The sequence below is a fragment of the Bufo bufo genome, chromosome 8, assembly GCF_905171765.1.
Source record: "Bufo bufo chromosome 8, aBufBuf1.1, whole genome shotgun sequence".
NCBI lineage: Eukaryota > Metazoa > Chordata > Amphibia > Anura > Bufonidae > Bufo > Bufo bufo.
This window is the reverse complement of record NC_053396.1, coordinates 126777562-126805140: the sequence shown is the minus strand read 5'-3', so window position 1 is coordinate 126805140 and position 27579 is coordinate 126777562. Positions and strand designations below refer to the sequence as shown.

The following is a 27579-nucleotide window of genomic DNA, read 5'->3' as shown; positions in this document are numbered from 1 at the left end:
GAGTAGGATTCCCGCCCATTCTGCGGGAATGTTTGCCCGGGGCTGGCCTGCGATTGGCTGACCGGTCTGTCATTGATAGATAGTGACCGGACCCCCGTGGAAGGCGGCTGTCTGAGTGACGCGGGCGGGTGGGGTCACGTGTTGTTTTTGCCGTGCCGCTCTCCCTCCCCCGCTGTAGTCTGTCTGTGGTGAATGTTGTACGGCGAGAGGAGCCGCTGCCCCGTCCGGACCGGGGATACGGAGCGCGTGGTCTCCCTGCTGGACGCCATGCCTGCCGTCTAGCTCTATGACGCTGGAAGCCGCACTCTTTAATTCATTCGCCGGCTCACTCCACAGCAGCAGCAGCAGCGAGGCTCCCATTCCTCCCATGGCGGGTGTCCTCAACTGGGAGGAGGACAGAAGCAACCGGGCGGCCATGAAGGTTCTGCCCCCGTCTCCCCCTCAGCAGGAGGACTCGTCTTACCGGCGGCTGTCCGGCCCGGCGCTGTCTCAGGTGCAGGAGGAGTGTGCCAGCAGCGAGTGTCTGCAGCCCGCACAGCCGCCGGTGCAGCCGGGAGACGAGGACGTGCGGAAGCGCGGCTACCTGAGGAAGCAGAAGCACGGCCACAAGCGCTACTTCGTGCTGCGGACTCACAGCCACCTGGGGCCCGCCCGGCTGGAGTACTACGACAACGAGAAGAAATTCCGTAGCGGGCAGCGGCCGGGCTGCCCACCCAAGAGGGTCATCCTCCTCTCCCAGTGCTTCACCGTCAGCCGCAGGGCCGACGCCAAAAACAAGCACCTGCTGGCGCTGTACACCAAGGACGAGTACTTCGCCATGGTGGCGGAGAGCGAGCCGGAGCAGGACTCGTGGTACCAGGCCCTGAGCGACCTCATCACCGAGAACAAGAAGTCGTGCCTGGACACCGAGGAGCTGGAGGACAACTGCGGCGGGCTGCGGGGCGGCTCGCTCTTCAAGGAGGTCTGGCAGGTGAACGTCAAGCCCCGGGGCCTGGGCCAGAGCAAGAACCTGTCCGGCGTCTACCGCCTCTGCCTGTCCAGCAAGGCGGTGCACCTGGTGAAGCTGAGCTCGGACGTCGCCTGCGTCCACCTGCTGCTCATGAACATCCGCCGCTGCGGCCACTCCGAGAACTACTTCTTCATCGAGGTCGGCCGCTCGTCCTCCACCGGCGCCGGCGAGCTCTGGATGCAGGTGGACGACTGCGTGGTGGCCCAGAACATGCACGAAACCTTCCTGGAGACCATGAAAGCCCTGAAAGCTTACTCCGAATTCAGACCCAGGAGCAAGAGCCAGTCCTCCGGCACCAACCCCATCTCCTTCATCACCACCAGGAGATACCTGGGCAACCTGCCCCCCAGCCAGACCGGCCTGCAGAGGAGATCCAGGACTGAGAGTGTGGCCGGCACCCCTCCTACTACTACTAAAAACAGTGCTTACAGGTTTAGGACCTCAAGTGAAGGGGAAGGGACCATGACCAGGCCGTTCAGGTCAGTGACTGGGAGCTTAATCCATTTAAACACTGCAAGGATCAACCTGGGGAAGCAGGAGGGCACTGGGAGGTATGTCAGAGCCCCCTTTAATTCTGGATACCACTCAAGATCGGCCTCTCTGCCAGTCTCCCATTTCCCGTCGGCCACCAGCCCCATCAGTGTGTGTTCTAGTAGCGGCCTCGGTTCTGCATCGGAGACCTTGACCAGGCCATCAAGTTCTTCTGTGTGTGGATCTCCGAGTGACGGAGGCTTTATCTCTTCTGATGAATATGGTTCCAGCCCAGGTGACCTCAGGTACTTTAGGGTAAGAAGTAATACCCCAGATTCCTTGGGGAACACCCCACCAATCCAGGAAGAAAATACCTTAAGCGACTACATGTCCATGAGTACGAGAAACCAACCCAACGGGAGGGATGACTATATGGAGGCAGACAAATGTTTCCGAAAAAGAACCTACTCGTTAACGAAACCCACCAGTAGTACATTACAGCAACACAAGTCCCATGCTGCTGCCTCCTTAGATGAAGATGACATCAACAAGCAGTTTGCCTACTCTGAATCACCAAAGTTGACAGACAGCAATCATCCCGAGGATTACAGCAATGGTCTCATTAACTCAGTTTGTAACCAAAGTGGGAGTAAAGCCAAGGATGACGGCTATATGCCAATGATGCCTTCTGTTTCCTATGACAGTGACTATTTGCCAATGGCCCCTAAGAGTGCTTCTGCACCAAAACAAATCGTGTCCATGTGTCCTTCTCAGGTGGACTCCAAAGGGTACATGATGATGTTTCCGACTGCCAGTTCACCTGTCAGAAACTTCACATCTGGAAGCCTTTCTAAGGGTAACCAAGAGAAAGTCACCAATGGTGAATACATGGACATGTCTTGCAGGAACTCTTCAACTGTTAAACAAACCAATGACTCTAACTTGAGTAATTCCCGGGGGTTCAGCTCCTATTTTTCTCTACCAAGAAGCTTTAAAAGTTCATCAAAGCCCTGCAGTGATCACAATGAGTATGTCCCCATGTCCTCTCCTGGAAAGTTACTGCACTTGGGTTTGGAAAATGCAACAGATGGAGATGGTGAATCAAAGATTGACTTGAAATCTTCCGCCAGCATACTGGATCAACAAGTGAGGGCCACGAGGCCGACCAAACTTACACTGTCTATGAGAGGGAGCAATACAATACCCAGGATGTTTGACCATTCAAATTCCACTGAACCCACTAGTCCCGGGGAATACATCAATATCGACTTCAGCGATAAAGCAAGCAGTACTCCATATTCCTTGTCTGCAGAAGGTTCACCATCTTCATTGGGCTCAAGCTGTGACCATAGACAGTCCCCGTTATCTGATTACATGAGTGTAGATATAGATGTACAGTCCCCCAAAGCCTCAGCTGAGCTGTCCAACTCTTTAACGGACATTTCATCGTATTCATGCCCTGGTATTTCTAGAATTCAGCCCAGTGCAGACTATGCCAAGCTCCCGTGTGGTACAGCCTGTGTCAGTGCCACAAATATGAACGAGGACTACACCACAATGACTTTTAATATGGCAATGACTCCTCCAAGGCCCTTCCCTAGTGAAGCTGAAAATGGTACACAGCTGGGCAGCCCTTCTTCTATCGTGGACCGGTTACGCATTGGCGACGTGACCTCCTTTAACAGTGGCTTTCCTTCGGTTCTTCACCCTGTGTCTGAGCCTGTAGTCGGTCCTAAGGTAATTCGCGCAGATGCCCAAGGACGGCGGAGGCATAGCTCTGAGACTTTCTCCTCCGCCAGCACAGTGACTACTACTACTACTTCCTCTTGCTTCACTGAAAGTGGCAAACGGCACAGTTCTGCCTCCTTTGACAATGTTTGGCTGAAGCCTGATGAAGGCACTTGTGATCAAGAGAAAACCATGTCCAAGCACTGCTCCACGGGTTTCCAGCATGGCTTAAATTACATAGCCCTAAGTATGCACGATGGTGTCTGCGAGGCGTCCTCACCGGCCTGCAGCCAGCACCAGAACGGCAGCAGAAATTTGGAAAGTGGGGCTTATGTGAGCATCGACTTCACAAGATCTGACTGTCTGAAGTGTCCTGCCTTCAGAAAAGGTTTGTATATTTTATGAAACGTTGTTTTTTTTTAAACTAATTAGACTGGTACATGTGTCTTTTAGGGCTCTTTCACACTTGCGTTCTTGTCTTCCGGCATAGAGTTCCGTCGTCGGGGATCTATGCCGGAAGAATCCTGATCAGTTTTATCCTAATGCATTCTGAATGGAGAGAAATCCGTTCAGGATGCATCAGGATGTCTTCAGTTCCGGAACGGAACGTTTTTTGGCCGGAGAAAATACCGCAGCATGCTGCGCTTTTTGCTCCGGCCAAAAATCCGGAACACTTGCCGCAAGGCCGGATCCGGAATTAATGCCCATTGAAAGGCATTGATCCGGATCCGGCCTTAAGCTAAACGTCGTTTCGGCGCATTGCCGGAGCCGACATTTAGCTTTTTCAGAGTGGTTACCATGGCTGCCAAGACGCTAAAGTCCTGGCAGCCATGGTAAAGGGGAGCGGGGGAGCAGTGTACTTACCGTTCGTGCGGCTCCCCGGGCGCTCCAGAGTGACGTCAGGGCGCCCCAAGCGCATGGATCATGTGATCACATGGATCACGTCATCCATGCGCATGGGGCGCTCTGACGTCACTCTGGAGCGCCCGGGGAGCCGCACGGACTGTAAGTATACCACTCCCCCGCTCCCCACTACTATGGCAACCAGGACTTTAATAGCGTCCTGGGTGCCATAGTAACACTGAACGCATTTGGAAGACGGTTCCGTCTTCAAATGCTTTCAGTACACTTGCGTTTTTCCGGATCCGGCGTGTAATTCCGGCAAGTGGAGTACACGCCGGATCCGGACAACGCAAGTGTGAAAGAGGCCTTACTGATTTATCTTGTATCCAGCCTGCAGCATTGTCTTCTATAGTGTCTGCCGGAAAGGCTTCTGCTGGTGAGGTGGCACGTCTGGCCCAGTGGTACAGCTGGTGCGTGGGCATATTGTTATAGCGCTGTCTGTGAAGTAACCAGTTCCTGGGGAAATTACAAGGTTAAACCCTCATTCTAGTGGCTGGATAGTGGTTTTGTTAGATAACTTGTGGCTGTGTTGGTTTTATGTGAGGAGAATTTGCCTTGCTGTATAGAGAGGTCTCAGATTCAGGAAAGCAAGCTGTGTTTTAGCTTTCATCTTATGCCTCACACGTCAGTGTTTTCCATCTGACTGAGCCAAAACCAGGTGCGGCTCTAGTCACAGAAGATGCAGAGCTTTCCCTTAGACCTTATATCTTTGGAGGCCCCGATCCTGCTTTTGACTCCCAGTCTCTGATGGACATCACTGACGTGTGAATGAGGCTTTATGCTCATCTTAAAGAAGTTTTACAAGTGCATGTCCATAGACTGCTGTGTGGACTATGTCAGTGGTCAGATGCACTCCTCTACCCCTTGCATTAGAACAGGATCCCCTAGATCGGCACTTGGGGACCCTGTTTTAATGCAACTTTATGTGCATTTTGGAAATGACGGAATTGTGAACGAAAACCTGATAGTGGAGGTAATTGTGTCGAAGACACGATCTGATATCCAAGAAAGCAGCTTGATAAAATGCGCGTAACATGTTGTAGACATGTGGCATCTAAAATTCCAGCTATTTCACCCACTTCAAGTCTTTATGGCTGCGATCAGAATCCAGCCGTTATGGAGCAGCTAGAGGAGGTTAGGTGTACAGAAGCAGCGTTGTGGCCTGTACTTCGCTGTCTCTGTAACTGCGGTAGAAGTGAATGGAAGTGGAGATGAGCAAATCAATTCTTACACTTCCGGGTGGCAGCATGTAATCTGTCAGGGCGAGGCTTCTTCACCAGTGGGGACAGCCCGTCACGGGTAAAGGACTCTTGTTAAGGATTGTAGTGTGTGTGTGTGTGTGATAAATAAATATATATATTTCTATATCTCTGATTTGCAACTAAGGGGTCATCTCTTGTGGAGCGGCAGTCTGGTGTAATTACAATTTTTTTTTTTTATTTATTTATTTTTTTTAATTCAGCATACGCTCCGCAAAAAAACGAAACTGACACGGAAATAAAATATGTTCGTGTGCATGAGCCTTAATTAAAGCAGCTGATCGGCGGCGGTGCCCGGAGTCAGACTCTCGCCAGTTTGATATTTATGAACTATCCCAAGGATAAGTCATCGGTATCATGACGCTGCACAACCCCTCTAACCCCAGTGCATATGTCTCCTATTCTGATGTCAGCCATGCACGAATAAAAGAAAAATGGGTATTAGTGTTTTAACATTTTAAAGGGGTTGTCCGGCCTATTTAATCCCTTAGTGACCACTCATATGCCTTTTTACGGCGGTCACTATGGGGCCTTAGGCTGGACCACCGCTTTTTTACGGCGTCTCAGTCTAAGTGCTGCACAGGCCCCCCAGGGAGCAGGGCTCCAGCTCTCACATGACTCACGCAATGGCGCCCGCCGCATGTAAAGTACAGAGGGAGCGGACTCCCATCGGCACCCCGCAAATGCAATCGCGGGGTGCCGATGTGTGTGTGAGTGAGAATGCTGGCTGGGGTCTCGTGTAGGCCCCAGACGAGCCTTTAGTAATTTCTAGCAGGCAGCTCCTCTCTGGCGCAGCCTGCTTGTTAATGTCAGAATAGCACTGATATTAAAATGCAATGCACTATAGGAATAATGCATTGCATTTTAAAATGAATCAGAATGTTGTCTGTTATAGTCCCCTTGTGGGACTATTAAGTGGTAAAAGAAACCACATTTATTCCATAAAAAAGTTGCACTTTTTCCATTTGAAAATACTCTTTTCAATGAAAAAAATTAATAAAAATCTCCCCCATATGTTTGGTATTGCCGCATCTGTAACGACCCGGACTACATAAATATGTAAATTATCCCCTACGGTAAACGCCGTAAAAAAAAAAGCGCTATTTACTACAAAATGATACCATTGAAAAATACAAGTCGTCCCGCAAAAATCAAGCCCTCACACAACTCCATAGAAATAAAAATAAAAAAAAAGTTATGGGTCTTGAAGTGGCAATGCAAAAAAAAGGGGTTTTGTTGCAATAAAATAGTAAAACGTGACAAACTATATGTATTTGGTATCGCTGTAATCATGTTGACCAAGAGAATAAAGATATGTTATTTATACAGAAAAATGAACACCATAAAATTTATAACTTAAAAATGCAGTGGCAGTATTGCTGTTTTCCCATCTCCCTCCCAGAAAGAGTTAATAAAAAGTTGTGTACCCCAAAATGGCGCCATTAAAAACTACAACTTGTCCCGCAATAAACAAGCCCTCATATAGTTATACAGACAGAAAAATAAAAAAAGTTATAGCTCTTGGAACGCAATGAAAAATGCTTGGTCAGTAAGGCCCAAAACACGCTGGTCACTTAGGGTTCTTTCACACTAGCGGTTTTCTTTTCCGGCATAGAGTTCCATCCTAGAGAATGGAGAGAAATCCGTTCAGGATGTCTTCAGTTCAGTCACTGAACTGCGTTTTGGACGGAGGAAATACTGCGGTATTATCTCCGTCCAAAATTCCGGATCAGTTGCCGGAATGCCGGATCTGGCATTAATTTACATTGAAATGTATTAGTGCCGGATCCGGCATTAAAAATACTGCAATGCCGGATCTGTCCTTCCTGTCTGCGCATGCGCAGACCGGTAAAAATGTGAAAAAAATAATATAGCGGATCCGTTCTTGCAATGCATTTGTGAGATGGATCCGTCTACAAATGCTGTCCGTTTGCATGCAGATTGCTGGATCACGCTGCCACAAGTGTGAAAGTACCCTAAGGGGTTAAAAAAAACTAGTGGATGGCCCTCCATTCCTGCTTTATGGCTCCAAGCAGTCCTGTTGAACTGGAAGTGACGGTTACCCATTCTTGGTCACAAGGTCACCAGTCATGTGTGCAAGAATCACATACTACAGCGGTGTGCCATTTCTGTACACATGACTGCAGAGGACATTGATCAGCTTCAGCGGTCGTGTGACCAAGCATGTCTCCTTGTTAATTCCGATCTAAAGGGAGCTGGGATGCAGAAACAGAGGGCACTTTAAAATGCAATTTTTAATATTTTTTATTAGGCCTGGTAACTCATTTAAAGGGGTATTCCTATCGCATACAATGGGGGCATATCGCTAGGATATGCCCCCATTGTCTTATAGGTGTGGGTCCTCTGGGGCCCGCACCTACAAGAACTGAGCGAGAAGAGCTGTGGCTGGAGGACCCCGGGTTTCTCTGGGTCTGTCCACCACCAAGCGCTGCACCGCCACTGCTCACAATCATTTCTATGGGGCAGACGTAAATAGCCGAGCAAGCCAAGTCAGGGAGGAGTTAGGTGGAATCAGTCACCAGTCTTGGACTATTATGTGCAGTAGTGGTGCACCACCACATTATGGGTGTCAGGTCCGAGCATTCCTAGATGAACAGTTTCCTGGAAAGTGGATTGGTCGTCGTGGGCCAGTTGAATGGCCCCCAAGGTCTCCCGATCTGACCCCCTTAGACTTTTATCTTTGGGGTCATCTGAAGGCAATTGTCTATGCTGTGAAGATACAAGATGTGCAGCACCTGAAACTACGGATACTGGAAGCCTGTGCTAGCATTTCTCCTGCGATGTTGCTATCAGTGTGTGAGTGGGAGAAGAGGGTTGCATTGACAATCCAACACAATGGGCAGCACATTGAACACATTTTATAAGTGGTCAGAAACTTGTAAATAACTCATGAAAGAATAAAGTTACGTTAAAACCAAGCACCAACCATTTCTTGTGAAATTCCCAATAAGTTTGATGTCACATGACCCTCTTCCTATTGAAAAAACAAAAGTTGGATTCAAAATGGCCGACTTCAAAATGGCCGCCATGGTCACCACCCATCTTGAAAAGTTTCCCCCCTCACAAATACTAATGTGCCACAAACAGGAAGTTAATATCACCAACCATTCCCATTTTATTAAGGTGTATCCATATAAATGGCCCACCCTGTACTTTAAAGGGCTTCTGTCACCCCATTAAAGTCCCTTTTTTTTTTGGCTAGTTAAATTCCTTATACTGCGATATATGAATATATAATGCTCTTACTCACTTTCCTTCAGCAGTTTCTTCAAAACAGACTTTTATAATATGTAAATGAGCTCTCTACCAGCAAGTAGGACGGCTACTTGCTGGTAGCAGCCGCATCCTCCTTTCATAATGACGCCCCCTCCTCATGTTGACAGGGCAAACGAACGCGCTCGTCCTCTAACTGGCCCTGTCTGCGTTCAAAATCTGGCGCCTGCGCCGTACCTGTCTTCAGTCGGTGCAGGCGCACACTGAGAGGAGGACGCTCGCTCGGTCGCTCCATCCTCAATGCGCCGATGACGTCACATCTACACCCGGCGCAGGCGCACTGAGGAAGGAACGGCCGAGCGAGCGTCCGAAGACAGGTACGGCGCAGGCGCCAGATTTTGAACGCAGACAGGGCCAGTTAGAGGACGAGCGCGTTCGCTTGCCCTGTCAACATGAGGAGGGGGCGTCATTATGAAAGGAGCATGCGGCTGCTACCAGCAAGTAGCCGTCCTACTTGCTGGTAGAGAGCTCATTTACATATTCTAAAAGTCAGTTTTGAAGAAACTGCTGAAGGAAAGTGAGTAAGAGCATTATATATTCATATATCGCAGTATAAGGAATTTAACTAGCCAAAAAAAAGACTTTAGTGGGGTGACAGAAGCCCTTTAAGTAGAAGTATTGATTTTGTTTTACAAACCAAAAAATGCCCCCAAAGTTTGGGCCTTCCTGAAGCGCTCTTAACTGCAGTGTTTACAGAGTACATACGCCATATGTGTGTTCTCCGATAGGCGCTGCAGTGAGCGCTGTACTAGAGGGCACAGGCAGGAATAGTGATGTGTGCCCCCGCTAGTACTGCACCCACTACAGGGCATATTGTAGAACGCAGGATCCAGACACCGCCGATATGGCTGGTGGTACTTCAGGAAGGCCTGAACTTTGGGGACCTCTTCTTTTTTTTTTTTTTTTTTTTTTCTTTTTTTGTCTTATAAGACAAAACCTAAATCTATAAAAAAAAAAAAAAAAAAAAAAAACACTTTAAAGGGGTTGTCTCACTTCAGTAAGTGGAATTTATCATGTACAAGCCACTTACTAATGTACTGTTATTATCCATTTTGCTTCCTTTGCTGGCTGGGAATCACATTATACACTGCTTGTTTCCATGGTTACAGACCACCCTGCAATCCATCAGTGGTGGTCGTGCTTGTGCAATATAGGCAAAAGCACCAGCCTATGTGCACTCCCATGGTCCCGGCCACCAGAGAGCATGATGCTTTTTCCTATAGTGTGCAAACACACCCACTACTGTTGGATTGCAGGGTGGTCGTAACCATGGAAACGAGCTCTGTATAATGTGATGGAAAAATGAATCCAGCTCAAATTATAAAGGGGCAGTAGTATTAATAAAACGTAACTTTTACTATAAATCCACTAAAAAGGGGAAATCAATAACGCATTTCCCTCTTAGCACAGGCCCCAGGACACAGACTCCAGGATTAGGGTAACCAGGGCCTCCCCGATTGGTGAGCGATTCCAGTACCCCACTTCACTATACCGGGGGGTGAGAGAGAACCTGGAGCAAGGTCTCAGAATAACCTGACTGATTGCCTTATCCTACCAAGAGTCATGTGTATACCTATCCGGCTCTACTGGTAAGAGATATTAGTAATCGCTGGGGCTACTCCATCTTATTGTAGCACTATATTCATATACAGTATGTTGCGGAGTTTAAGAATAGTAGGCGTCTGTGTCCTGGGGCCTGTGCTAAGAGGGAAATGCGTTATTGATTTCCCCTTTTTTAGTGCATTTATAGTAAAAGTTACGTTTTATTAATATTACTGCCTCTTTATAATTTGAGCTGTAGGTATAGTGGTAGTCTATGTAGACCATATTTGGTCTCACAGATGGGGCAAAAAAATTTCGCCGTAAAAAATGAATCCAGCCAGCGAAGGAGACTATATGGACAATCACAATACATTAGTAAGTGCCTTGTATTAACTTCCTCTACATAATAAATGCCACTTACTGACGTGAGACGACCCCTTTAAGTCCTCTTTCACACGATTTCCTTTCGGATGTGATGTGTGTAGTGAACACGTAGCATCCGGTGTTACAATGGTGGTGTACTGCCACACGACATTTGCAAAAAATCCATCCAAGTTGGGTTTCTGTTTGCCGCGTCAGCATGTAGCAGTGCGACACCATTGACTTTAGTTACAGGTGTAGTTGTCAGGTTTTTGTTGCGTGACTTATTGTAGCCCTAGCCTCATTGCTGACTGCTGGGCCTCCATTCATAAATCTCTAACAGGAATAATAAAGGAACGGCATAATCATTATTACATGAGAAATGCAAGTAGTTACTGGGAGAGGTGACGGGTCCTCTTTAAAGGGAACCTGTCACATTGAATATGGTGTCTGTGCTGCAGGCAGTAGAGCAGGAGGAGCTGAGCAGACTGATGTATAGTTTTATAGGGAAAGATTCATTAAAACTTGTGTTTCATTCATGTAAGTTCCTGCTCATTCTGGGCTTTGAAGTCCAGGGTTCGGTCCGATCAGTGACTGACAGCTCTCTCTGTATACACAGTCATAGAGGGAAGGCTGTCCATCACTGATAGGACCGACTCCTGGACTTCAAAGCCCAGAATGAGCAGGAACTTACATGAATGAGTCTTTCCCTCTAAAACTATAGACCAGTCTGCCCAGCTCCTCCTGCTCTAGAACATGGTACCCCTAGCTTACACTGCATTTTCAGGGTGACATGTTTCCTTTAATAGGGTGCTGGACATTGGTATGCATGTAGTTCTATGAATGGTGACATACCCTTGTGACTTAGGACTTGGCACAGCCTCTCCTGTATTTCTCACTGTACTTGGTTATTTTTAATCGGCTGTTTTTGTTTCAGTTTTGTACAGAATAGTTTTATGTAATAATTGCTATTGCTTTGGACTTGGTTATGTTGTAGTATTTTACTGATTGCTAGGTGCAGAGGGATCCTGTAGGTTGATTAAAGCCCCTTTAAAAGGTCTGTCACCAGATTTTACTCTGCAATATGCATACGTGATCTTGGAGCTGATGAGGCTGGAGTACTGACATAAAGAATCCATCTCTGAATAGTTATGGGATCCTTTTTGAATGTTTTTGGCCTCTTTCACACGAGTGAGTTTTCTGTACGGGTAAAATGCGTGAATTGAACGCATTGCACCCACTCTGAATCCAGACCCATTAAGGCTACTTTCACACTCGTGTTTTGGGCGGATCCGGCATGGTTCAGCAAAAACTGATCTGTTACAATAATACAACCATCTGCATCCGTCATGAACGGATCGATTTGTATTATCTGTAACATAGCCATGACGGATCCGTCATGAACTCCATTGAAAGTCTATGGGAGACGGATCTGTTTTCTATTGTGTCAGAGAAAACCGATCCATCCCCATTGACTTGCATTGTGTGTCAGGACGGATCCGTTTGGCTCCGCAGCGTTTTAGTGTCCACCTCCAGAGCGGAATGGAGACTGATCGGAGGGAGACTGATGCATTCTGAACAGATCCTTTTCCATTCAGAATTCATTAGGGAAAAACTAATCCGTTTTGGGCCGCTTGTGAGAGCCCTGAACGGATCTCAGAAACGGAAAGCCAAAACGCAAGTGTGAAAGTAACCTAATTTCTATGGGTCTGTGGTTTTTCACGCATCCTCTCTGCATTACGTGAAAATCAAGCATGTTCTATATTCTGTCTTTTTCACACAGCCCTGGTCCCACAGAAGTGAATGGGGCTTCCGCTTCCTAGGAGATGTAGATTATTTTTCAGTTTTCTTTTTACATGCGCATGAAAAACGTATATAAACTGATAGCATCTATGTGGGAAAAAAAACTGAACCACCATCCGTTTTATCCAGACGCAATCCATATCGTTTGTGTGAAAGGGGCCTTATCCATCTCATTAACATGAGTCCAGCTGGTCCTTCTCAAAGTACATATATCAGTTTCATCAAGTCTAAGATCTATTTAAGGGTGCATTCAGATGAGTCTCCATTTTGCTGTCTGCAAATCAGTTCCACAAAATTCGGATGTGGTCTGTGTGCTGCCCAGACTTCAGGTGCCCCCTGGAAAAAAATGCCTATTCTTGTTTGCAACTCTGTTGACGGATGTGGACAGCACACGGATGACCTTTTTTGCAGCCCCATAGAGATGAATTGGTCAGTGTGTGATCTGCAAAAGATTCAGATCGGACCCAAAATAAGGTCCTGTGATTCCACCCTTAGGCCTCTTTCACATGAACGTGTGCGCTCCGTGGCCGTATTGCAGACCGCATTTGCAGATCCGCAATACACTGGCGTCGTGCCGTGGGCATTCCGCCTCATGGATACGGATCATTCACTTGCATGGGTCCGCAAATCCGGAGCTGTGGTGCGGCACGGAACGGAGTGCTTCTGTGGAGTTTCGTCCCGTACTTCCGTTCCGCAAAAAATATAGAACATGTCCTATCTTTTTGCAGAACGGGTGGATCACTGACCCATTAAAGTGAAGGGGTCCGCGATCCGCTGCGGCTGCCCCGTGGTTGGTGTTCGTGCATTGCGGCCCGCAGCACAGCCAAGGGGCGCACAGGCCTTATAATGTAAGCATTTTGTATTGTGAAATCTGGTGACGGGCCCTCCTTGAAGTAATTGTCTAGCGTTTTACAAGTGATAGCCTATCCTGTGGATAGGCTATCACAATCTGATTGGCAGGGGTCCAACACCCCGCTGTGGAAGGGGAACTACACAGCTCCGTCCACTACGCAATGAATAGAGCTGTGTAGTTCTGGAGCTACACTGAAACAGCGAACCGGCAGGGACCCCCACCTATCCTGAGAGCAGAGATCCGAGGCTTGTCTTTCAAATCAGCGCTGAACATTGTTTTGGTGTGACGGCTCATTATCTGCATTCCCAATATGTTCATGAGGTGAGATGAGCTTTTCAGAAAATTACAGACTAGGAATGTCTGCAGCCCGTGTTACCTGCAGATTATTCACTGCTGTAAAAGGCAGCTTGTAGTTGCTCACAAATGGTTACGTGTGTGCCAACAAGCAGCCATCTCAAGATGCAAAAAGGGAACTTGTAACCCTGGCTCGAAGGGCTCATGCACACGACCATTGTTTTGCGGTATGTTTATAGGGCCTGTCAGTGTCCCTTTTAAAGGGCTTCTGTCAGCCCACTAAACCCTTTTTTTTTTTTTCCTTTACTAATAATCCCTATACTGCGAGCTCTGCATACATAAGTTAAATAATCATTTTAGTTCAGTAGAATTTGATAAAAAGCTATTTTTATAATATGCAAATTACCTTGCTACCAGCAAGTAGGGCGGCTACTTGCTGGTAGCAGCCGCATCCTCCGATCCTAATGACGCCCCCTCCGCATTGTGATTGACAGGGCCAGGGAACGGAATCGTTCTCTGCTGGCCCTGCCTGTTCGCATTTAAAATCTGGCGCCTGCGCCGCGGCCGTACCTATCTTCAATCTGCGCAGGCGCACTGAGAGGCGGCCGCTTGCTCGGCCGCTCCATCCTCAATGCGCCTGCGCCGATGTCGTCACATCTACACCCGGCGCAGGCGCATTGAGGAGCGAGCGGGCGCAGGCGCCAGCAGAGAATGATTCTGTTCCCTGGCCCTGTCGATCACAATGCGGAGGGGGTGTCATTAGGATCGGAGGATGCGGCTGCTACCAGCAAGTAGCCGCCCTACTTGCTGGTAGCAAGGTAATTTGCATATTTTAAAAATAGCTTTTTATCAAATTCTACTGAACCAAAATGATTATTTAACTTATGTATGCAGAGCTCGCAGTATAGGGATTATTAGTAAAGAAAAAAAAAAAAACGGTTTAGTGGGCTGACAGAAGCCCTTTAAGTCCTCTTCCACAAAACCTATCTGTATGATTTCCGTATTTGATCTGTTTTTTTGCGGATCGGAAAAGGAAACAGTAACTTAATAATCACCAAACACATGGGCAATATGGGCTGGGCATAGCATTTCTACAGTATGAATCCGCAAAATACGGATGTGTTTCGTATTTTTTGCGGACCCATTGACTTGAATGGGGCCTCAGACTGTGATTTGCGGACAATAATAGGGCATGCACTACTTTTTTGCAGAAAGGAAATACAGAAATGGAGTGCACACTGAGTACCTTCCTTTGTTTTTGTGGACCCATTGAACACAAAAGGAATGGAAGTGGAAAGAATGCGTTCGTGTGCATGAGCCCTAAGGGTACTTTCTCACTTGCGGCAGAGAGATCCGGCAAGCAGTTCTGTCGCCGGAACTGCCTGCCGGATCAGGCAAACCGTATGCTAACTGATGGCATTAGTAAGACTTGATCAGTCTTTTAAAAATGCCTGATCAGTCGAAAAAATGCATTGAAATGCCGGATCCGTCTTTCCGGTGTCATCCGGCAAAACGGATCCGGCATTTATTTTTTTCACCTTTTTTTTTTCAGTCTGCGCATGCGCAGACCGGAAGGACGGATCCGGCATTCAGGTAAGTCTTCAGTTTTTTTTCGCCGGAGATAAAACCGTAGCATGCTGCGGTTTTCTCTTTTGCCTGATAAGTCAAAACGACTGAACTGGAGACATCCTGATGCATCCTGTACGGATTACTCTCCATTCAGAATGCATGGGGATGAAACTGATCAGTTATTTTCCGGTATAGAGCCCCTGTGACGGAACTCTATGCCGGAAAAGAAAAGGGCAAGTGTGAAAGTACCCTTAGGCCGAGTTCACACGAACATGTGTGACCCGTGCCGCAATGCACGATCGCCAGCCGTAGGTCAGCCTCATCGGATCGCGGACCCATTCACTTTAATGGGTCTGCGATCCGCCCGTTCTGCAAAAAAATAGGACATGTTCTATCTTTTTGCGGAACGGAAGTACAGGACGTAACCCCACGGAAGCACTCCGTAGTGCTTCCGAGGGGTCCCGTCCCGTGCGGCCGTTCCGCGATTCCGGATTTGCGAGCCCGTTGAAGTGAATGGGTCCACATCCGTGATGCGGAATGCACACGGAACTGTGGCCGTGTATTGCGGGCTGCAATACGGCCACGGATCACACACGTTCGTGTGAACTAGGCCTTAGTCTGTAGACAATTACTGATGTAGCAGAAACGTATCGGCATTTTAGTAACATAGTTTATAAGGCTGAAAAAAGACATCTGTCCATCCAGTTCGGCCTGTTATCCTGCAAGTTGATCCAGAGGAAGGCAAAAAAAAAACTGAAGTAGAAGCCAATTTCTCCCACTTTGGAGTCGGGAAGGAATTTTTTACCCCTAATCAGGCAATCAGAATAACTCCCCGGATCAAAGACCCCTCTCTAGTAACTATAAACTGTAATATTACACTCCAGAATAGGGCTGCAACGATTAATTGAAGTTATCGATAATATTCGATAACGGGATTCGTTGTCAACGAATCCAGTTATCGAATAATCAGCCGATTCGTTGCTATGCGGGGCGGTCAGGGTCCTTAACAAAAGCAGTAACTTTTACTTCAACTTTAAATCGGCGCATCTTTACTAACTTACAATGAAGCTCCGGTAACAGGCAGAGCGGGCGGCGGCGTAACGTCACTTACTCACGTGACGCGCCTGCTTCATTCATAAAGTGGGCGGAGCAGGCGCGTCACGTGAGTGAGTGACGTTACACCGCCGCCTGCTCTGCCAGTAACTGGAGCTTCATTGTATTTGTAAGATAATAAAGATCATAGAGCTGATTTAAAGTTTAGGTAAAAGTTACTGCCAGTTAAGGAATAGTCTGAATACTGATGTGGCCGCTATGTTGGGGCATCTGTGGATGGCACTGTTATGGGGAGGGGGATCTGTGCACTGCTATGGGGAGGGGGATCTGTGGATGGCACTGCTATGGGGAGGGGGGTCTGTGGATGGCACTGTTATGGGAGGGGGTTCTGTGGATGGCACTGTTATGGGGAGGGGGATCTGTGGATGGTACTGTTATGGGGAGGGGGATCTGTGGATGGTACTGTTATGGGAGGGGGTTCTGTGGATGGCACTGTTATGGGAGGGGGATCTGTGGATGGTACTGTTATGGGGAGGGGGTTCCGTGGATGGTACTGTTATGGGGAGGGGGTTCCGTGGATGGTACTGTTATGGGGAGGGGGTTCCGTGGATGGTACTGTTATGGGGAGGGGGTTCCGTGGATGGTACTGTTATGGGGAGGGGGTTCCGTGGATGGTACTGTTATGGGGAAGGGGTTCCGTGGATGGTACTGTTATGGGGAGGGGGTTCCGTGGATGGTACTGTTATGGGGAGGGGGTTCCGTGGATGGTACTGTTATGGGGAGGGGGTTCCGTGGATGGTACTGTTATGGGGAGGGGGTTCCGTGGATGGTACTGTTATGGGGAAGGGGTTCCGTGGATGGTACTGTTATGGGGAGGGGGTTCCGTGGATGGTACTGTTATGGGGAGGGGGCTCTGTGGATGACACATATAGCATACAATGCTATATAGTGTCATCCAAAGATTCCCCCCCTTCCACCCCATAGCAGTGTCATCCACTGATCCCCCCCCCCCTACCCATAACAGTACCATCCACAGATCCCCCCCCCCCCTCCCAATAATAGTACCACTGCCATCCACAGATCTCCCCCTCCCCATAGCAGTGCTATCCACAGATCCCCCACCCCTCCCCATAAGTGTCATCCACAGATCCCCCATAACTTGTCTTTTTTTTTACATTGTAATGCAAAATTTTAATAATTATGTAACTCCTAAATTTGTTTTAATATGACCTTTGAACTAAATTTTTCAAGTAAAATCATATAAACCCCCTTTGTCATTTTGGTGTTTTTTCCCGATTTAATTGATTGAAATTATCGACAACTAATCGACTATTCAAATAATCGTTAGCTGCAGCCCTACTCCAGAAATACACCGAGACCCCTCTTGAACTCTTAGTGAAGTCACCATCACCACCTCCTCAGGCAGAGAGTTCCATAGTCTCACTGCTCTTACCGTAAAGAATCCTCTTCTATGTCTGTGTACAAACCTTCTTTCCTCCAGATGCAGAGGATGTCCCCTGGTCACAGTCACAGTCCTGGGGATAAATAGATGATGAGAGAGATCTCTGTACTGATCCCTGATATATTTATACATAGTTCTTAGATCTCCCCACAGTTAACTTTTTTTCTAAAGTGAATAACTCTAATTTTGATAATCTTTCAGGGTACTGTAGTCCACCCATTCCAGTTATTACTTTAGTTGCCCTCCTCTTAGGGCTGAAACGATCACTAGATTGAATTGAGTAATTCGACACTGAAAAATCCTCAATGCAAATTTTTTGCATCAAGTAGGGATCGACCGATAATATTTTTTTGTTACTATTAGCCCCCTTAGGGACTAGAACCCTTGTCCTATTCACCCTGATAGATCTCTCAGGGTGAATAGGACCTCACACTGTCCCTGCTGCTCTGTGCTTTGTCCACACAGCAGCAGGGAGCTAACTATGGCAGCCAGGGCTTCAGTAGCGTCATGGTAGCCGATCGGAGCCCCAGGCTTACACTGCTGGGGCTCTGATCGGAACTTCCACTGAGGAGGAGGGGAGAGGGGACCCTGTGGCCACTGCCACCAATGATTAAAAATGGGGGGGCTTGGGTGAGGGGGCGCACTGCGCTACCAATGATGATAACTATCTTATTCATATACAGCAGGCGGTAGCTGGCTGCAGAATCACATAGCCGGCTCCCGACCTCTATGACAAGTAGCTGCGATCCGTGGCAGTTAACCCCTCAAATGCGGCACCTGAGGGGTTAACTGCCGCGGATCGCAGTTACTTGTCATAGAGGTCGGGAGCCGGCTATGTGATTTTGCAGCCAGATCCCGCCTGCTGTATATGAATCAATGAGACTTATCATCATTGGTGGCGCAGTGGCCGCAGCCCCTCCCCTCCTCTTGTCCTCCCTTCCTCTCATTGGTGGCAGCACAGCAATGCTCCCTTCTCCCCTGTGCTGCTGAGGGAACACAGAGAGCGCTGTCAGCAGCACAATCCTTGTTCCCAATACGTTATCGGTATATCAGCAAAATAGATGCTGATATCGGTGAAACCGATAATCGGTCGATCCCTAGCATCAAGGATTCGTTTGTCATGTGAACACGGAGCGGGAGTGAAGTGCTTGCTATTACTTACCGCTCCATGGTCACCCGCCAGCCTGCACCGCGCTGCACTTTCAGCCCTGACACATCGTCAGGACATAGTGCACTATGACCCGACACTGTGTGACGTCAGGACTACAGTGCAGCACGCAGAGAAGAGGGAGGAGCTGTGGAGCAGTGCCCCTACAGGAAAGGTAAGTACTGGTGCTGGGGACATGGCTAGGAGGGGGCAAGCTGGTGGCACTGAGGAGGCAGCTGATGGCATGGGGGGGGCTGATGAGTTTTTATAAAGAAAAACGTTCTTTTAATTAGTTTTTTGTTATTAGAGTACTCTATTTAATCAATAGAATACTCGATTACGAAAATAGTCGATAGCTGCAGCCCTACCTCCTCTGAACTCTCTCCAGCTCTGCTATGTCTGCCTTGTTCACATGAGCCCAGAACTGTACACAGTACTCCATGTGTGGTCTGACTAGTGATTTGTAAAGTGGTCTTTTGATGCAACCCATTATGTTAAATTACATGGGGTGCCCATTGTAGTTTATAGCCATAAATACATTGGGGGGATTTACAAAGCTAAATTCTAATGAGGATTGCTGCCGAGTCTAGAAAAGGGTCTTGGCTAGGAGGAGTGGTAACTTTTATACTGACGTAAAGCAGGTCAACAAAGAAATGGCTTAAAGCTAAAAATCACATTAAGGGTACGTTCACACAACCGTATGAATGGGTCCGCATCTGTTCTGCAATTCCGGACCCCTGTTTTTTTTCTGGTATCCGTGTTTTGCAGATCTGCAATTTGTGGACTGCAAAACACTTAGGGCCGTGTGAATGTAGCCTTACTGGGAAATAAACGGAACCCTTACCTGGTGCCATCCCTTTCAGCTGCAGATCGGACAATTCCTGGGCTTCTCTTCTGCCTATCAGGATAGTGCTCTTGTTCTCAGACTACCTGATGCATACTGTGCATTTCCTAATCCAGGACTTTCCTGCTGGACATGCAGGAAGTGTCTGCACCGTGTGCATCATGTAGTCTACGAAGTGGCGCGGCCATCTTGGACGACAGAAGAGGAGCCTGTAAATCGGCAGACGCGCTGCTGAAAGGATGACTAGGTGGACACCATGTAAGTGTTTGGTTAATTCCCCAGTCGATGTGAATTATTTTGAATTTTTTATTTCTTGAAGGGGGTGTCCAGGCTCGCTGTTTCCACTGTGTGGAAATGACAAGATGTGACTAAGTGCTGAACCCAGGTTTCCAGGCTTACGGACACTGCCAAATGGGCCAGTGTCCATTATTCCCATTGCAGTGAATGGGGAGCTACGTAAACCGCATCGCAGAAGAAGCTACACTGCTTGAGTTAAAGAAACGACCTACGCTATACCCATAGCTCTCATTCACTGCAGTTGGAGCTACGGAAATGGCACAGTGCCGGCCCGCTCAGAAGTTTCCATAAGCCTGGCCATCTGGGGCCGGTACTTGGTTCCAACTTGACGTGGAAACAACCCCTTTTTAAGGAAGAGAATAGTGTCCGACAAGTCTTGCACGATGCACCACATTTACGGTGTGCCACATATGTCAGCAGCATCAACCCTCTTAAAGCAGGCATAATGTCTGGGAGGGCTGATCCTGCTGACTAAAACCACATTTCTCTTGTTGAGAAAAACATCTGTATGCAGATGAGGGCTTCAGTGCACTGGGTGCAGTTCTGTGCACCTTAGCTCCTATGCTTTCGTGCTGTGTTCACTCCCCTGCCCTTTATCTATAGCACCAGGCATTGGCCTCTTGTCTGGCCCCAATTCCATGTGTACGACCTAGCATTGGCACATGTGCTGTACTACTTTTCCCTGCTGAACAGATGACTACTGTGCATGTGCTGATGCTAGTTTGTACGGCGCAGGATTATCTGGCCTGTGTATTTTATTAAGCAGGATGAGCCCTACCAGGCATGCCTGGTTTGAGGGTTGATCCTTCTTACAGATTCTCTTAAGACCATAAGGGTTCACTCACATCTGTGTTGGTGGCTCTATTAGAGATGTCTGTCACATATTATTTAAAAAATACAGACAAAATAGTGCAGAATGCTCCAATATTTGTCTGGTAACATGCCAGGCCTTCTAACAGAGTCCCATTGAAACCTAAAAGTAGTCATTGGGGTCTGTTAGTCTCCGCTATGTTCCAGATGCCACTTCAGTTATTTTTGTTGTTTGTAATGGAGCAGATCTGGGACAGCGCTGGTGTAAACCAAGCCTTATAATCTCCTGCACTGTTCCATCTGCCTATGGGTGTAGTGAGGACACTGCAATACTGCGCTGCTGGAGGCATCACCACATACAAGGTAATGGCAGTGGAGCCCGTCCTTCCACATTACAGCCAGAAGTGTTCTGCACAGCACCCAGTTCTTTCCTAGAAGCCATGCCTCAGTACTTCGGCATGTGCTAGACCATGGCATAATTATTATTTTTGTTTGTTTTGTCACCGATTCTCAGTGAATCCGAGCAAAAAACCTACAAATGCTTAAAAAAATAAATATATATATATATATAGAAAACAAAAAATCGGACTGCACTCCAAGCATTTCTTCAAAAAAGTTTAGTTTTTATTCACCCATAAGGTGGCAAAGCGACGTTTCGGCTCAAGCATGAGCCTTTCTCAAGCTTGAGAAAGGCTCATGCTTGAGCCGAAACGTCACTTTGCCACCTTATGGGTGAATAAAAACGAAACTTTTTTGAAGAAATGCTTGGAGTGCAGTCCGATTTTTTGTCTTCTAAAGTGGGTAAGCACCTTTTTACCATACTTGGACATTGCACCCGTCTATTTTTCCACACTATCCAGGGTGGTGCTGCCAGTGGTTTTTTTGCTATATATATATATATATATATATATATATATATATATTTATATATATTTTATCCTAAACCTGTGACAGTAGCATGTGGGATAATACAGTTCTGTGGGTGCTGATCTGCCATGTGTACGAGTCTGTAGGAGCCCCCGCGTATCTGAAAACCTCCTCCAGCTGGTGGTGGTGGCAGCAGCTTTTCATTTACTAACCTAACCAAATTCTGACTTACAAATGAAGCATCAGGGTATAGCCCACTGCTTCTGCAGTACCATGCAGGCAACACAATCCTCCACACATTTTTTGCTTTTGAATAAGCTGTCCTGCTGCTACATGACCACTTAAAAACCACAGTGACCACAACCTGCCCCATGTGGCTCTGCCTCTTGTGTGTGTGTATATATAAAAAAATAATGAAAATTTGTTTTAATCTGCATTCATTCTTCAAAGTAAACCTCTGTGTATGAGAACTTGAGCTTGAAGGAGCTGTCTCATCTCTGACAAGGGTATGCCCACATTGTCTTATAGGTCCAGTTCCCACTTCTTGGACCTGCACTTATCTCCTAAACAGAGCCCCTCAAAATGGTGGCTGGAGGACTCTGGTCTGGCCACCACCAAGCGCTCTCCCCATAAAAATGAATGGGAGAGCACCGCACATGACCGACCGCTGCTCTCATTCACTTTTATGGGCTCGACGGACATGGCTGAGCCAACGCTCAGCTATTTTTGGTGGCCCCATAGAAATGAATGGAGGGTGGCTGCACATGTGCAGTGTGCCCACCATCACTTTTGGGGCTCAGTTCTCGATGTAGTTGCGGGTCCCAGACAATGTGGGCATATCCTAGCGACTTGTTACCTTTGTCCCACACTACAGAACCGCAGCTTCTCCTTCCCCACTTCTTGTATCTGTTCAGTATCCTCTTATGATAATATATGCTCATTTCTCTCAATCCTGGCAAAAACCTGAGGGTCAGCTTCGGATTTCTGCTGAAGATATTCCCTTGAATGGGTCTGCAAGATACGGCGTGGATGCCCATGGAAGCACTATGGAGAGCTTTTGTGGTCTGGGCCTCCCCGGCAAAAATAAATTAAAACATGTGCGGACTGAATCTTGTGGAGCACAGACCCATTCAAGTGAATGAGTCCACATCCGCAAAAGGTGGGCACACGGCAGTCTGCAGTAAGGGCACAGGGCGCACAAGTTTGTGTGCATGAGCCCTAAGCCTGTGGGAAAACTCATGTCTCCGATCTAATAAGTTCTATCATTGCCCTAGGATGTAACTTATCCTCAATAGAAGAGAGCCAGAGCTGAACGTACAAGAAGTGGTTAATGGTTTGCTGCTCAGACGTTCAGCCTTACAAGTATAGTAGAGATCAGTGCAGATCCATAAGGCTGGATACATATTCTCCACTGCAAAATACCGTCATTTTCCACGTGCTAATTCACAGCATTTCTGCCATGTGTGAACATGCCCTAAAGGAGAAAAATGTATTACTGTACATTTGTATGGGCACTGCGGGTAGTACTGTGCACTATAGTTCGGAATATCTGCTAGTTGTAGTATCCAGGACGTGGTGCCAAGTGCAAGGAGAACGTCTTCAGGGTCACTTATTCTGAGCACTTGCCACTTATAGAAGACTGCATTTTGTGATCCGCGAACCACGTATACTGGGTACCAGCCGTGTGCGTCCCAGTCCCACAATTTCTGCAGGCCACCCAGTCAAAATGCCTGTTCTTGTCCGCAAAATGGACAAGAATACGACATGTTCTATTTTTTTGCGGGATAGATGTGTGGAGATACGGATGTGTGCAGTACCGTTTAAAATGAATGAATGCAAAAAAAAAACCACACTTATGTGCATGAGGCCTAAACTAGAGTCTGTTTCTGAGAAGTGTCCAGTGTAATAAAGGTAGAGCAAACATTTGAAGCTCGCTGTGGTGCAAGATTCTTCAAAACCTCGTACACCAGTAAATGTTAAAAAAAAAAAAAAAAAAAAATATATATATATATATATATAATTAGTGTGTAATTCAATAATGCAAATGAAAAGGAATTGCATTCATGCAGCTTAAAATTTGAATTTTGTGAAAAGGTTCAATATTCTAGGCTCAAAGTGTCACACTCTAGTCAGCTAATTAATCCATACCCCCTGAGCAAAGGGGACCTCAAAATTGTGACTTTGGGGTTTCATAAGCCATAATCATCCAAATTATAACAAATAAAGGCTTTAAATATCTTATATGTTTCACCCTTTAAGTTGCATTACTGAAATAAATTAACTTTGTACGATATTCATATTTTTCGGGTTTCACCTGTATATTAAAATACGAAAATAAACGTCATTCCTACTGTTGCACCCAAAAATACACCAATTATTAAAATCTGATTATAAAGTCATACCTAAGTTATCAACTATCAACACAAACTACAGATTGTAGCACCAAAAAACAGCCTTAACCACCGCTCCATGGAAGTATAAAACTTCTGGGTTGTCAGAATATGCTGATGCAAAAATATTTAAACATAACAAAAACTATGTAAATTTGGTATCATTGTAATTGGACTGACCCACTCACTGCACAGCGAACGGCCGAAAACAATGGCACAATTAGTGCCCCCCCCTGCTTTACAGTGCATCCCACAAGAGAATCAAGCCCTCATATGGCAGTGTGAATGGAAAAATAAAAAAAGTTATGGGGAGTAGAAAAAGGAAGATTTTATATAAGACTATTGCTGCTTGCACCTGCCACTAGGGGTCTCTCCGCATACATATTTACCCATAGCTATATAAATACATATCGCCCTAGTGGCGGCTGCAGGAAGCCAGTGATGTATTGTATAGCAGGCACAGCTGTGGTTTGCTTATTACCATAGCAACTGGGTTCTGTCCATCTGATGTATAGATCTCATCTGGATATTCTATAGTTATGTCCTGTGCAGGCGATGTATTATTCTGGCCCAATCACTACGGCACTGTTCATACGCAGTTCTACAGAACGATAGATAGTCAGCTCTTTTGGGCAGGAGCTCAAGGTTCCATCCCCTGTGTAGTGGCCATACCAGGGTACTGCAGCGCAGCAACCATTTATGTGAATAGAAGCTGCAGAGCCCTCCATCCATTGTATAGTTTCTGGCACTAGTGGCTGCCGGATACAGCTCATTAGTGGGAGTCCCGGACCTCCACCGATCTGATTTATTATAGGCAGGGAGGTTTCCACTGCAGAAATAATGCTGAACATACAGTATTTTCCTGCATAAACTTGCCAGCTGTACGTGAACCTACACTGGGTGCTTTATTGCATTTTGTACACTTTTATTGTTCAGCATTAATTGACTTTTTATTTGTATTTTATTTTCCACAGACTGAGTGCATTACCATGGAAACCTGGTGAACATTGTCACGCCAGCCTTCCGCTGTAAAACTAGGCTAAGGTGACTCTGGAAGACGGCATACACATATAGAACGCGTGACGCCTTGTTGGATTTCATATGGACATGTATCTGCTTTTCCCACACAGATTAAATGTACAGCCATTTAAAGCTTGTATTAATGTGTGGCGAAAGAGCTTTTTTTTTTTTTTTTTTCCAGTAAACTTATTTTTGTGAGGGGAGGAATAAAAAAAAAGCCGAGTTCTCATGGCATGTTTTACAAAATTGCATACAATATATTGCTGTGTTCTCATGAAGTGGCTCTGGCTTGTAAAATAGTTCAGAACGGACTTCCATGTTGCACTTTTGGTGCCATTTTACATCCCAGATCTGCTCTTTACGTATTTTTGACATGTGCTTCTATAGCACTTGGGAGAATTTTAAACTTGTACTTCAAGAACATACCCTTACAGGGTGTAAGTTGTGTAAATCAGCTTGCTTGTTGATCGATACAAGATCTAATTTTCTCATACAAAGGATACTATGATATATGTAAAAAGAAATATTTTGAAAGTTTAATTTTTTTTAAGTCAAAGTCTATGTATTTTACTTGATCTATATTATGGAAAGATGCCTCCTTCATTGAACAAATGTATACGTTTGACTATGGTACATGAAGTCCCCCCCCACCTCTGCATTTCTCACTTTATACACCATTGTCCTTCTTGTAAGTGGCAATATTAGTTTTATTTAGCATTAAAATGGTATTCCAGTTTTAAAGATTACATTTATTTAGAGAATAGGATGTTGAAGAATTTTCTAATATGCATCTACTTAAAATTTTGCATCCATAGGATGAACAGGGCTAAACATGGCATTGGTCATGTGATCCATCATGTGACTTGGCATTCAGTTAATTGCCCACGTTTCTAACAGGTGAATAGTAGCGTATTGGGGAGAAGAACATGTCCTGTGCAGGCGATGGTTATTTTTTGAAATTTTACAGCATCACTCAGGCAGGCATGTAACTACAGTAATGTAGGTATTGTAATAATCACAATACAAATCTTGATTCCACCACTAATCCTATTTCTTTATCACCTGGATGTATGCTGATCCAACACATGTATGTCATGGTACACTGCTTCTTACTGAATGTCAGGGATTATATGATGTTGAGTGTCTCATGACTGATGTCATGTTTGTTACCCTTTTTACTCCATATAGGCATCTGATATGTGGTATGTATACAGAATTAAAAATCCATGTGTCTTAGAAAAGTGTTTGATTTCCTATTAAACAAATAAAAATATTAAAAACTGGAATACCCCTTTTAAGCAAAAGGTACAGTATTAATCTTTATTAAGATGTTCTCTGGCATGTGCAAGCTAAAACAGACAAGGATGGGATTTCCTACATTCATTTTAGCTATTTATTTCCATTGTTGCTTGTGTTTCCCTGTTTTCAAGAGGTAGAAGCCAAAACCTAAAGTATAGGTACGACTGAGCAGCAAGTAAATTCAGACGATACACTACAGTTACTCAGAGAATGAAATGAGTTGTAATACATGATTTTAGTGGTTTGTGTTAAAACTGGCATCTTCCTACAAATGGACCATTTAGTTTGTGCTGAAGTTTCTGTTTCGGAGCCTCCTCATTACTGTGACCATGGTATGCTAAAGCACAACCCTGCCCTTACTGTTTATTGGCTGAGGAGGACAGTGAGGCATACCCAGAGATGGCTTCCCAATCTCGAAGGCCATCTTAACGGGGATTGATTTTATATTTAAAATCTGAGCCTTGGTGTAAAGATCTTTGCGGTTAGAAATCCAAAGTACCCGCTCGACAGATGACCACTTCTCTATCAGTTTGTTATTTCTAGTATCTTTTCCGAACCAGCCTTTTTAAAGTTTGCCATGTATTAAACTGAAGTATTTGAGAGATTTTGTTCTTTATGGGTCTCCAGTCAGTATTTTCCTTTCCCAAATGAAAACTTCTCTAAAGTACCAAAATGATCACTCAGTCAGAAGATCTGTAATGCCACCCAACACCGGTTATATGATTGATTGCCATAGATTTTTTTTATTTTATTTTTTTTAACTCGAGATCTTGCGGCTGCCAGTTTAGATCTTACGATGGATGACCTCAACCTTAGTTAGTTCACTGTCAGTTACACAGGTACAGCATAAAATATGCAATCTCTTAGTTTACAAACAAAACTAATTTATTCAGTATTGTGCTGGAATAATGTAAAGCATATCACTAGATAATATCTTCCAGCTGTCAGTTTATGCTGCTGTATAGTTTAAAATTTACCAATGATGGGAGAATTGTGTGTCCTGTAAATTTAATTTCATATTGGAAAGTTATTTTGTCTGTACAAATTAATAAAACCTGGTTGGTACTCTTTATTACATTTGTTGTTCCTTCTCATTCATTCACATGCTCGTGCTGTATGTCAGTGAGAGAAATGATTAGACACAGGTATTGAGTTAAAAAAAAAAGTGTTCAAAATTTCAGTTTGTTTTGCATCCCCCCCCCCTTCTGTAGTTTGTCACAATTTTCATGAGAAACTCGGTGACAACTAGAATAAGGACAAAAAACAAAATGGCTGCACACCGATATATATACAAATAGAGCTAGG

At 45.9% G+C, this 27579-nt stretch overlaps 1 protein-coding gene across 2 annotated transcripts; it reads left to right on the top strand.

Annotated features, from left to right (window-relative positions):
* Nucleotides 1-102: 102 nt before the first annotated feature.
* On the top strand, nt 103-27346 carry IRS4 (insulin receptor substrate 4). Of its 2 annotated transcripts, none has more exons than XM_040442338.1 (2): nt 103-3596; nt 12130-12140. In XM_040442338.1, exons 1-2 carry the CDS (start codon nt 287-289, stop codon nt 12132-12134), a joined length of 3315 nt encoding a protein of 1104 aa, XP_040298272.1. In that variant the 5' UTR covers nt 103-286; the 3' UTR covers nt 12135-12140. The 2 variants fall into 2 exon arrangements, with proteins under 2 accessions (XP_040298272.1, XP_040298271.1); XM_040442337.1 differs by lacking the exon at nt 12130-12140 and adding an exon at nt 24930-27346 and having other exon boundaries at nt 104-3596.
* Nucleotides 27347-27579: the final 233 nt, after the last annotated feature.